General features: G+C 40.7%; 1 protein-coding gene across 4 annotated transcripts in view; it reads left to right on the top strand.

Annotated features, from left to right (window-relative positions):
• The window catches only part of sppl2a (signal peptide peptidase like 2A), a 41,009-nt gene extending 34,661 nt beyond the window's left edge, over positions 1-6,348 (top strand). For 2 of the 4 annotated variants that reach the window (XM_078530185.1, XM_078530183.1), the window contains 3 exons: positions 2,337-2,497; positions 3,487-3,520; positions 5,501-6,348. In XM_078530185.1, the coding sequence (XP_078386311.1) occupies positions 2,337-2,497; positions 3,487-3,520; positions 5,501-5,529 (224 nt within the window). In that variant the 3' untranslated portion in view covers positions 5,530-6,348. The remainder of the gene's footprint in view (positions 1-2,336; positions 2,498-3,486; positions 3,521-5,500) is intronic. The other 2 variants (XM_078530184.1, XM_078530182.1) reach the window with 1 other exon arrangement.
• The last annotated feature ends 6,839 nt before the right edge of the window (positions 6,349-13,187 follow it).

The following is a 13,187-nucleotide window of genomic DNA, read 5'->3' as shown; positions in this document are numbered from 1 at the left end:
ATGTCACAGACAAAAGGAACAAAGGGGTGTTGAAGGTGGTGATATTATCTAAGAGAACGTGCTAATTATGAATGGATGGCAGGACACTCAAGGTACAGCTCTAGTTGGGGTGGGGTGGAAAGGCTGACAAGGTATTACAGTTGTAGATTTAAAAATAATGGAAATAGGTGGGAAAAGAAAAATCTATATAAATTATTGAAAAAAACAAAAGGGAGGGGGAAGAAACGCTCCCTTTTGTTTTTTCAATAATTTATATAGATTTTTCTTTTCCCACCTATTTCCATTATTTTTAAATCTATAACTGTAATACCTTGTCAGCCTTTCCACCCCACCCCAACTAGAGCTGTACCTTGAGTGTCCTGCCATCCATTCTTAATTAGCACATTCTCTTAGATATCACCACCTTCAACACCCCTTTGTTCCTTTTGTCTGTGACATCTTTTGATTATCTGCTCCTGTCACTGCTTGCTTGTCCCTACAACCACACCCCCGCCCCCCAACTTCTCTCCCCCCCACCCCTCCCTTAAACCAGCTTATATTTCACCTCTCTCCTAACTATACTCAGTTCTGTTGAAGGGTCATGAGGACTCGAAACGTCGACTCTTTTCTTCTCCACCGATGCTGCCAGACCTGCTGAGTTTTTCCAGGTAATTCTGTTTTTGTTTTGGATTTCCAGCATCCGCAGTAGTTTTTTGTTTTTATTTTGATGGCTTCCCCTTTGTTATAGGACCAGGCTGGGGAGACGGATTGTCTGCTGACCCCTGGTTTTGTTGATTGTAATGTCCTCACAATGAGAGGTGTGAGATTCCACAAGGATGAAGGTTGAGCTTTTCTGAAATTTCCAGAAACTAGCCATCTTGTGACCTGTAGCCATTTTTTTGGTTCAGCAAAGTCTACTTTTTAAATAAGCAAAACAGTTTATGATCTCTTACATGTCTTAGGGACATGACGAGAGACTACAGAATGCTGCGGTCCAGAGGGATCTGGGTGTCCTTGTATACGAATCTGAGTTAGGATGTGTGTACAGCAAGTAATTAGGAAGGCAAATAGAATGTTGACCTTTTATTGCAAGGAGGATGGAGTATAAAATTAGGGAAGTCTTGCTATAGCTGTACTAGGCATCAGTGAGACTACACATGGTGTACTGTGTACAGTTTTGGCCTGCTTATTTGAGGAGGGATATACTTTGGAAGCAGTTCAGAGAAGGTTCAGTGGAATGATTCCTGGGATGAAGGGGTTGCCTTGAGGAAAAGATGGGAAGGTTGGGCCTATACTCATTGGAGTTTAGATGAGTGAGGTGATCTCATTGAAGCATGTAAGATTCTGAGGGGACTTGACAAGGTAGATCCTGAAAGGATGCTTCCTTGTGGAAGAATCCAGAACTAGGGGACACAGTTTCAAAATGAGTTTGCCATTTCCGGTGGAATTTCTTCTGAGGATTGTTAACCTTTGGAATTCTCTTCCACAGAGAGCAGTGGAGACGGGGTCATTGAATATGTCCAAGGCTGAGTTGATCGACAAAAGAGTTGAGGATTATGGGGGACAGGCAGGAGAGTAGAGTTAAGGCCAAGATCAAATCAACCATGATCTTGAATAGCAGAGCAGGTTTGATGGACCAAATGGCATGGCATACTCCTCCGATTTATGATCTTATAACTTGTGGCATCTGGCTGTGTATAAAATGGCTGTTGCATTTGCCTAATTTCAGATGTATTTTAAACTGCAATGAAATGAATGGCAAGCTAATCTGCCACTGGTAATGGGTAAGGGAGAGATATTAGGTAAGATGTTTGTGCTGTGGAATTTTGTCTGCGGGACCAGCTGCTATTGAACTTTTCATCCAAAGGATAAAATCTCAAACACCATCAGTGCTGTGAGTTTCCTGGGCTTGGGTCCTAATTAACAACCCTTGCTTTTGGGTGTCCCATGCTGACCATTAATTTAATCATGGTTGGCAGTTCCAAGATAGTTGAAGGCCATTTGTGTGTGGGGCTGGCGGGCAGGAATATAGGAAGGAAAACAGATCAGTTGTGCAAGGAAGAGAAAAAAATTCCAATGTGTTATGTTTATTTCTGCTGTATACATATCAACTTGGAAAGGAATTTTTTTTCCCCTTTTCATCTTAGAATTGATTGCCTAAAATGAAAGGAGTGGAATTTCTTGATTCCTGTGTTTGGGGGGTCCAGGGGTCAGGTGGATCTTACTTGCGATCTTTAAATAGTTATACATATAAATCTAGAGTTCACTTAAAGATCGACAAATTCCTCTTTACTTTTGGATGTTATTGGCAGAGTGTTAAAGTGGGGCACGATGTTTAATTTTGTTTCATTTTACAGCTTATGCAGTTGGCATGATTTTGACATTTATAGCTCTGATCCTGACTTCGATGGCTCAGCCTGCCCTGCTCTACTTGGTGCCCTGTACACTCATCACCTGTGCTGTGACTGCCTGGAGCCGTAAGGAAATGAAAATGTTTTGGGCAGGAAATGGCTATGAGGTTAGCAGAATTCCTTAACTCTTTCTATACATTTCGGTATAGAATATAATTAAACTTTTTATTACAAAAGCAACTGTGTCAGTGTATGTGCTAACCACAGTCGTCGTCCTGTGTTTTATTTTCCAAATTGTTACATAAACACAAATTGCACTTTTACCCTGTATTTTTTGTGTGTTACTGTGTGACTAGCCCTTCTGTCTTCACTTGAAGGAATTTCATCTTCACAGGCTTCCCAAGTTTCTTCACTGGGGACCACTTTTTTCAGGTTGCAACAGTGGCCAATATTTATTTGCATGTTGTTTTTGAAGGAAGATGGATTAGACGAGCATGTGAAGCCTTTACTTCAGTAATGGTGACCGAGACTATAGTTGATCATCTGCATCACTAACAAAAGGAAATATGTCCATGTGAACCCAGACCCACAGCAACATGCCCTCTTTAACTGCCCTCTGAAACAGCCTAGCGAGTCACTCGGTTGTACCAAACCATTGCAGAAAAGTTGAAAAGGAATATCAGCTGGCTCCCCACCTTCTCGAAGGCAATTAAGGATGGGCAACAAATTTGTCAGCAATGTCCTTAGCCCATTTTAAAAAATGCTTTGAATCCCAATTTAGACTTGGCATGAAAAGTTAGTTTATCCCTTGTCAATCACAGGCTACTTCTGAGTAGGTGTGAATGTACAGTTTATTCAGTTGCAGTCTTGTTACCAATATAAGGAGGGCTTTCAATTTTTGTTTTGTAATAGAATGGAGTGTTACTCTTGCAGGTTGGTGCTATTCATTTCAAATGTAAAAGTGCTCAGCATATTGTTCAATATGAAGTCCTGTTTTCAACCAATATGAAGTTAGGTGGACTCCACTGCATCCAGAAATATATTTGCATTGCCACAGCTTAGAGTTAAAGATTTGACCAGCATCATGGTCAGGAAATGGTGCCTGTGTGAGTGGGGTTAATGTCTACAAATAATTTAATGCAACTGATCTCTCTAGGTCTTGGATGTCACCAGTGAACCTTTATTACAAGGTGTGGTATGCTATTAAAGTTTATTGCAATTACACTATCTGCTTTAGCAACCTGCTTTGCTAAGCTTTTTGCCAAACATCCTTCTGCTATTTCTTCTTCCTCCTCCTAGGTTCCATTGTGGCTAATAAATTGTGTTGTAATTTGACACTTTGGGAAATTGGATCTGCTAAAACCTCTCTGAAATTAATGCTGAAAATGTTTGCTTGGATTAGGGTAATGGATTCCATTTCTGATCTTGCATGCAAGAGTTAAGTGGTTCTCGGGGAAGCGGGAAGAATCTGTGCAATTGGATAAACCGAGATGGTGATCATTCTAATTAACTAAGGAATTTGCCAAATGAGAACTTGTAGCCTGTGGATCCTAAAATGAATCCAGTGTGTACTGTATGGAGCAGTAAAACCTGGTGGTGCTTGCCTGAAGAAAATGTGGCAATGGACCTGCATAAAAGCCACTGCTTCTGGATGGCCTGAGGATTCTAGGAGGATGAATAATTAGCACCCTGGGTTTAAATAAGTTGGGCATCTTTACAGGAAAGCAGGTGGATAGCCACAGATAAAACCTTCAGGTTTGTAATCCTGCATTAATTGTGGCAGGATCAGTAGCATTCCATGTAGATGATTCCAGGAGGTTTAGGACAATAGCATAGAGCAGCTTTATTGGATAAATGTGTTGTCTGACCTATTGAGCTTTACAGTTTTGCTCATCTACTGTAATCTTGTAATGTTTGAGACTACAAGACAAGTTAATTCCAGAGGAAAAGAATGGATTTTGTTCCACATACTCCCCTGCTTTCATTGTATTTTGGTTTATCTTTCTGGAATGTAACATTTTGTTCATAAGCTTCTGTGGTCTCCTACCCCAAGGCGGCAGGTTTCCAGGGTAGTTGTATAGGAATCACTGGGAGAAACCCACAGATGGCCTGAATCCCCAGTCAGGGGAGGTTTTTTCTCTCCCTATATAAATTGACCCATGTCATTTGTTTCCACCAAATTCATTCCACACATTAGTTCGTTGTCATTAAAAGGGCAAGGAAGGAGGCCCACACATTTAATTGTCATGCCAGACATGTCTCCCTTTGCCCCAAGTAAAAGGGTAGTTACTGGGGCTGCTTTGTCCTGGGGGTGTGGGCCTTGGGACTGGATTGTGTGAAAGCAGGTATAGGGGCAAGATCATTCTGGAAGGACACCAGTGAACACATTGGGTTTTGACAATCCAGGAGTGCTGTCAATCACTGTTCATGGTGTTAGTCCATAAACGATCAGATTTATTGAATTCTGTTTCCTAACTTGCTATGTTTGAGATCAGCTACCATGCCATAGACAAGATTTTAAAAACCTATCCTACTTCACTCTTGTTTTGAATTATTGTGTGAACATGGTTTGGATGCCATGGAAAATGTACAATGTCATTCTGTCAGTATTAGTACTTGTTCACCTAACCCAATAATATTTTGTCAGATTAGGCTACAATGTCCAGATTCTATGAAAATGGCTTTTTAAACACTTAGAGTTGTTGAATTTTGACATTCTCTCATTTAAGAATCCCCGCTAGTAATATCAAACTTAGCCAATTGTCTGGCACTGTGGCATTTACTTTGTCAAAGTTGGACAAGCTCAGGAGGTTGTTTTGTGAGCAGGGGTGCTGCTTGCTATACCCTTTCTACAAACAAACTTTAATCCGAGTCATCTCTGGAACCAGAGAACAGCTTGGTCTTTGGTACTCCGACAAATACCATAGCTCCGCAGTGAGGAAGAGAGTCTGAAGAAATATTTCTACATCAAGATCAAGGAGGTAATCCGTTTCCAACCTTGTGCTCCAAATTTACTGTGAATTGGGGGATGGTTTACATTTTGAATCTTGTGGAAAGTTGCTTTGCAGAATTTCTGAAAGGTAATGTGCTTTTGAAAAAGTTGTGCTGGAAGATGAACTAAATGTAGCCGTTCTTCCCTGATTCAATGGCCTTTTTTCTCCCTCCTCCAGATGATGAATCGAGTTGGTACAACGAGTGAAGAGACGGTTGAGACTCTCACTGAACCAGCATCTGAATATCCCTAAAAGATGCCAGTTGCTTTATTATTTCTAGATTTTTATACATATTTTATTATCAGACAATTATATAAAAAAAAATTCTAACACCAGCATCTGAGCTGACAAATTGTGTCCTGCCAATTGTCCTGATCAGCACAACACCTTCTGCACTTGACTTTTTTGTAATGACTAAATGACTTACCAAAGGTTTTCTGAATCTGAGAATTGATCATGCACTTTCACTGCTTTATGGAGTATATCTAATAGTTATTAATGTCCAAAACGTAGCTGACTAAAATGTATGATAACCCTTTCTGGGTGTTGATGGGCGGTCATGTCCCTGAGAGGAACCAAGTGCCTTGCAGGCCACCCTATGAAGAAAATCAGGAGATCATCCAGAGGGTGAAAGGTGTCGTTTTTAAAACTGTGCTCTCTGAAAATGAACTTAGGGTAAACTGACATTGTTTATTTTTCCCTTTATTTAATTGTTCCTCAAATTCTGCAAATTTGCAGTGGCAGAAATTGTTCAATTTTTGCTCCAGTTTCACATCTGCCAGACAGATTTGACTCGTTTAAAAACCTTTTGAATACTTAGTTTGTGTGTATTGAAGGGTGAAGGCTATGATGCAGTAGTTTCTAATGTGTGATTTGTAGCTAATTTTGATTATTGAATTACATTCTGTGGAACAGGGTGTGCTAATGTTTATAAAGGAGTTGTAATCTCCTGCCCTCTTGCACATGATCTGAGTGGAAAAAATGTAACTTTTCAGAAAATGACTTTTTTGTTTCATTAAAGATATATTTAGAAGGAGCTCTGGTTTGAATTTGTCCTCGTTGGGAATCTTGTCAACCGTTCATTGATCCACAGTAGCTGCTGCACCATTAGTTGTAATTCTCCCTTGTTCCCCACAGGATGGCTGGGTACAATAGCTTTTTTTTGCATACCAGTAATTGGATGGATGTATTTTAAAGTTTTCGCTTAAAAAGTCAGTCAGTTGCTGATTTGGGTGAAGATGGGAGAAATTGCAGTTTTAATTTCTACTGGCTACTAGATAATGTAGTCATTCACATTCAAGATAGCACCTCCTGTGAAGAATTGGCGATAAACACTACAGAAAACACCATTTTTAGTCAAGGTTTGATTTGGATTATATCTCCTGATTACCCAGCTATTTAAATCATGACTCCATATATGGAAATTCTGCAGATATATCAAGAATTTCCTTTAATGAAAACTATTTCAACTTAATCATTGCACAAATAGATCCTGCTGTAATTGATTTCATCATGAACACACATACCGATAGAATTGCAGGGGGGAAAACCGGGTCATTTGCCTTGAAATGAGATGATTGAGATTGAAACTCTTTCGAGTTATCAACAGTCACAGATTGCAACTCTTTCGAGTACAATCACAGTTCTTGGTTTCCGGGAGTGGGACATGAACCCACAACCCTCTGATTCAAAGGCGAGGGTGCTATGAACTGAGCCACAGCTGACGCCTCAAATGATTGAGATTGAACCTGAAGAAGATCTGCACAATATTAAATGGATTTAATAATATGAATCTGGAACATTTAGGAGAAGGACCAAAACTAGTAAAAGGTCCATTTAGGGTGAGTATCAGGAAGGACTTCACCAAAGAATGATGACCGTGGAGTGGTTTTGTGAATAGGGTATAGTAAATAAACCTTTCTTCCTGTTGGATGAATGAGCCAAGATGGGCATAATAGCCTCTTCCCTATTTCAGTGCTTGTCTTGGTATCAAGACTCCCATATAAACTTGCTTGGAAACCAAAATAAGGTCTCTGACTGGTGGATATCCCCTTGAAGGCAATTTGGAAGTTGCCACCCAAAGTTTCCGTTCACCTACTCTGATTAGGAAGAATAAAACATTTTTAGTTAACTAGAAATGGACCTAAAGGGCCTGGACTGTGTTAGAATGGAACGTGCTGATCTCTGATGCAATCCTTCCCCTAAGTAAGCAATTTGTGGAAATGGATGTGCATTTAAAACTTTTGTCCAGCAGAGGTCTCTGGGAGCATTAACATCCAAAAGCTGGTTTAAATGTATCGGGAAACGAAATTGGATTTGTAAATACAATCTCTTCAGTGACTACCTGGCGAAAAAGCTATCAACTGGTTGAAAACAAAACACAGAAAATATGCTGGTGAATGAAAGTCACTTACGAAGGTAAGAATTTTAGTGGATAGAAGTTTTGCAATGATTTGTCTTAAGAGGATAATGACTGGAGGCAAGTGCCAGAATTTGTGTGGGGTATGTTGGTGGAGGGTGCTGTAAGGGACTGTCTTGTTTGAGAGTTTCACTATCCCTGTATTATGGCACATAAGGAAGCCATTTGGTCCATCATGTCTGTGCTAGCTTATCAGAGCTATCCAATCTTAACAGGTGAGTGACCTGAAACAATTAACTCTGTTTCTCTCTCCACAGATGCTGCCTAACTTGTATCCCAAGCATTTACTATTTTTATTTCAGATTCCGGCATTCACGGTATTTTGCTTTTCTATCCAGTCTGTTGCCACATTTCAGCTCTTGGTCCTTAGTCCTGCAAGTTACAACACTCCAGTCCATATCCAAGTATTTTTTATTTAAATTTGAGGGTTGACCCTTTCAGGCAGAGAGTTCCAGGTCCCCATCAGCCTCTAGGTAATTTTCTCTCTCGCTCTCTACTCCTGTAGTAACTGTAGCTTTAAGGAATGTAGTAACTGTAGCTTTAAGACTTATTGTACTGTGAACGAATTAGCCGGAAGCCTGGGGAACCTTAGGGGTGGAGTTTGTGTCTAACTGTGAATTTTGATGGAAGCATGTAACCACTGCTGAAGCCCTGTAAATAAAGCTCAATGTTTCTTATGAGAAACCTGTCTGGAAAATCAAGTCCATAACAATTGGCAATGAGGATAAATTGGTTCCGGTGCTGTCCCTCACCCAGTGAATGTGTATTATCTTGTTTTAAACAGAAAGGGAAAATATACTCACCGGGTATGCCACTTTTTGGCAGGATCGACCCCTTCGACTCCACAGAGGATTGGAGTCAATATACAGAACACCTCGGTTTCTTTTTCCAAGCAAATGAAATAATGGTGGTAAAAGGAAAGTAATTTTCCTAAGTGTCTTTGGGAGTAAAACTTGAACTTCAATCCATAGTTTGATGGCCCCGAACGCTCCTGATTCAAAGACTTTCAGCAAATTGGTAGATCTTGTAAAGGATCGTTTTCAACCCAAACCCTCCATAATTACGCAGACGTTCAAATTTAATTCAAGAGCAAGAGCCCCGGGGGAGACCATAGCAACATACGTAGCGAAGTTGAAACAGCTAACTGAACGTTCTGACTTCGGGGAGATCCTAAACAAGTTAAGGGATTGTTTGGTCTGTGCTGTGCACGATGATGCCATTTAACAACTGTTATTAGCTGAAGTAAATATAAATTTTAAAAGAACATTGGAAAGTGCCGAGCGGAATTCGCAGGCCCTACAGGGTGTACAAAATGGCACCGTTTTCCAGTTGGGGGCAGGAACAGACTGCCGGGCGTGGCGTGAAAACCAGGGGGTCAGTCGCAAAGCGGGAGACAATCCCTGCTACCCAAAAATTTTAAAAATATGCAGGAGACAGCTCAGCAGCAAATCTGAAAACGAATTTTTACCGATGTAGAAGTAACCATATCTCTGAAACTTGCCGTTTTAAAGAGCTGGAGTGTCATTATGGCCATGAAAGAGGGCACATACTGAAACAATGTAAAGCAAGACTTGAGACAGACTCCCAGGCAGCAAACTAAACTGATCGAAGTACATAATATGGAAGAAGCAGAAACCACTAATTCCGATGTTTATTCTCTATTTAATGTGAAAGTAGGGAAAAAAGCCAATCTATTACCCTGCAGGTCAATGGACGCCTATGATTATGGAAGTGGATACCGGTGCATCAACCACTGTAATGGGGAGCACGCATTCAAATATTTAAACAAGAGTGCTCAACAATTGAATATGGAGCAGACTTCAGTCAAATTGAAAACATGTATACTGATGAAGCCATAGAAGTGAAAAATATTACCACTGTACCTGTTTATTACAAGCCAGACAGCTCCCTGTGCTTGTAGTGGAAGGTAAAGGACCAAGCCTTCTAGATCATGATTGATTTAAAAGAAATTAAACTAAATTGGTCTGAAATTTTCTAGCTGAGAACTGGATGACTTCCAGAGCTGTCAAAGAAATATGACAAGGTCTTTCTAGAGGAGCTGAGAGAAGTAAAGGGCCTGTAGGCTAAGATCTATGTTGACTCTGAAGCAAGTCCTTGTTTTTTTTTAAAGCCAGGCCTGTGCCTTATGCCCTGTGAAAGAAGGTTGACACCGAATTAAACCATTTAGAGAAGCTGGGTATTATTCAGCTGGTTCAATTTTTGGAATGGGCAGCACCCATAGTCTCTGCCCTGAAACTGGTTCAGACCATCCATATCTGTGGGGATTACAAGCTAACAGTAAACAAGGCTGCCAAGTTCGACAAATACCCTATCCCCAGGATCAAGGATCTGTATGCCTCATTAGCAGGAAGGGGAGCTTACACTAAATTAGATATGAGTCATGTATATCAGCAGCTGGAACTACATGATATATCCAGACGATTTGTAACCATAAACATGCAAAGGGTTGTATCAATACGCATGCCTGCTTTACAGTGTTTCTTCAACCTGCGCAATTTTCCAGAGGAAGATGGAGAGTTTGCTGCAAGCATTACCTCAGATTGTGGTCTACCTGGACAACATCCTAATAACTGGATTAACAGAAGCAGAACACTTGGCTAACTTGGGAGAAGTCTTAAAATGATTCTTGGAAGCAGGGATGTGCTTGAAAAAGGAAGTGAACCTTTCAGGCAAGTTAAGTTGTTTACTTGGGCCACTAGCTGGATGCCCAAGGGTTACATCCAGTAGAAGAAAAAGTTAAGGCTATTAAGGAGGCACCCTCACCTACCCAAGAATGACTTGAGCGCAGGCATTTGTATGGTAAATTTTTTATTATGGTCGATTCCAACCCAACTTATCAACAGTCCCTCCCCTCTACACTCATTAAAGAAAAACCAATGTTGGTCTTTTGAAGTCACCTCAAGAAGAAGCCTTCGCGAAAGTTAAACAGCTCTCGCACTCTTCGAACTTGTTAGTACACCAACCCAACGGAAGAATTGGTGCTAACCTGCAACACATTTTCTCCCCTCCCCAAATGGCGTGGGAGCGGTAGTATCTCACAAGATGGACGAAGGTTCAGAAAGGCCAATAGGCTATATATCCAGAACACCCTCTATGGCTGAGAAGGGTTATTCACAAATCGCAAAAGAAGGATTCTTGATTATTTTCGGAGTTATAAAGCTCTGTCAGTATGTACATGACCAACACTTTACTGTAGTATCTGATCGCAAACCACTCTTGGGCCTGTTTAATGAAGAAAAAGCTACTGCTTCTGCAAGAATTCAAAGATGGGCCTTGATTTTATCAGCGGATGAATATACTTTTATGCTCCGACCAGGAATGCACATAGCCAATGCAGATGCTCTAAATCACCTTCCTTTGCAGGAGAACATTGAACATGCTCCAACACCCCAACAGATCATATTAGTGATGAATTTCCTGGATTCTTTGCCAGTCTGCACAAGAACAAATAAACTGAACAAACCATGATCCAGTCTTGTCTACAGTATGAGATAAGTATTGAAAGGATGGTCCTAGGAAGTTGTCCCTGAAGAATTGAAGCCATTCTTCACTTAAAGGAATGAATTGAGTGGTCAGAATGGTATCTTATTATGGGGTACACAAGTTGTTGTTTCTTCACAAGGAAGGGAAGCGCTGTTAACTGAGTTGCATAGTGTGCATCCTGGAATTTCCTAAATGAAAATGCTTGCAAGAAGTTATATCTGGTGGCCCAGTATAGACAATGATATAGAAAAAATGGTTAAACACTGTCTCCAGTGCCAGCAACTATGGAAATTGCCTGTTACAGCCCCACTGCACCTGTGGGAATGGAATGGTCGACCCTGGGTGAAACTGCATATAGATTATGTAGGTCTATTTCTAGACGCATGTTTCTACTAATAACTGCACATTCCAAATGGTTAGAGGCGTACAAAGTTAGATCGCCAATGTCAGGTGCAACTATCAAGGTTACGCCCAAGTTTTTCCTATATGTGGATTGCCAGAAGTCATTGTCTCAGACAATGGTACTGCATTTACTAGCGCTGAATTTCAAAGCTTTGTGAGCCTAAATGGTATCAAACACGTAAAGTGATAGAATTACAAACTTCTATCGGGATGAAAAATTTGTCAGGAGGATCATTGGAGACTAAACTTTCACATTTCCTGTTTCACTATAGAACGACCCTTCCCCCGCCATTACTACCTGTTCAACACCTTCAGAATTACCTATGAAGTGCCGCCTTCGTACGAGATTAAGCTTGGTACTTCCCAATTTGGAGGAGAAGGTGGAGAATAGTCAAGGGAATCAAAAAATGACTCATGATTTGCATAGTTGAGGGTGAGAATTTACTGTCGGTGAAGCAGTATTTGTACAAAACTTCGGTGGTAGGTTAGTTGGTTACCTGGTGTAATAATTTCTGTGACCGGACCGTTGTCATACCACATAGAAGTGGATCACCCAATAACACATGGATCATTTGAGAAGAAAGGAGATACCCAACAAACCGATGTTCCACCTGTAACTATTGTAGAACCTGTGGTCCCCATTGTGACATCAGCCAAGGATAGACTTGCTCTACACTTCAGTATTCTACCATTTATTGTGTATTCCCTTATCTTGTTTTTTCTCCCAAATGCATTATGCCATGCTTCTTTGGATTGAATTCCATTTGCCACTTTTCTGCCCACATGATCAGTCCATTGAGATCTCCCGGTAGCCTATGGATTTCATCCTCACTATCAACCACATGACCGATTTTTGTGCTTCATTGGAAAACTTCTTAATCGTGCCCCCTACATTAACACACAAAAAAGCAAGGGATGCGGCATTGAGCCTGTGAAAGGCTAGTGGAACCAGCCTTCCAGTCAAATAAACACCTGTTGATCATTTCCCTTTATTTCACTCCGACTGAGACAATTTTGAATCCAACTTGTTGGTTTCCTTTGGATCCCATGGGCTGTTGCCCCTCTAATCAGTCTTCCGTGTGCAACCTCGTCAAAAGCTTTGCTAAAACCAATGTAGAATGCATCAAATGCACTACACTCATCCTGGTTACCACCTCCAAATGCAAATGCTTGTTTTGGGCAAAGGGGGTAGTGAGTGGGCAACACCGAATTGTGGTTAATAAATAATAAAAACAGAAAATGCTGGTGGTAAAACTCAGGCCTAGCAGCATCTGTGGAGAGAAGCGGTTAACGTTTTGAGGCCGTGTGACTCTTCAGAGCTCTTTAGCTCTAAAGAAGAGTCATATGGACTCAATGTCAACTCTGTTTCTCTTTCCGCAAATGCTGCCAGAACTGCTGAGATTTTTCTGTTTTTATTTCAGATTTCCGGCACCTGCAGTATTTTGCATTTACCTTTTAACTAAAACTGTACTTGGTTAAAGTTTGTAACAGCAAAGATTTCCCTGCATTCAATGAGCAGGTAATGTGTAAATTCTTTGT

Source organism: Cetorhinus maximus, chromosome 26 (genome assembly GCF_964194155.1).
Source record: "Cetorhinus maximus chromosome 26, sCetMax3.hap1.1, whole genome shotgun sequence".
NCBI classification, from domain to species: Eukaryota; Metazoa; Chordata; class Chondrichthyes; order Lamniformes; family Cetorhinidae; genus Cetorhinus; species Cetorhinus maximus.
Note: the sequence above shows the minus strand (reverse complement) of the source record. Positions and strands in the feature narration are given on the sequence as shown.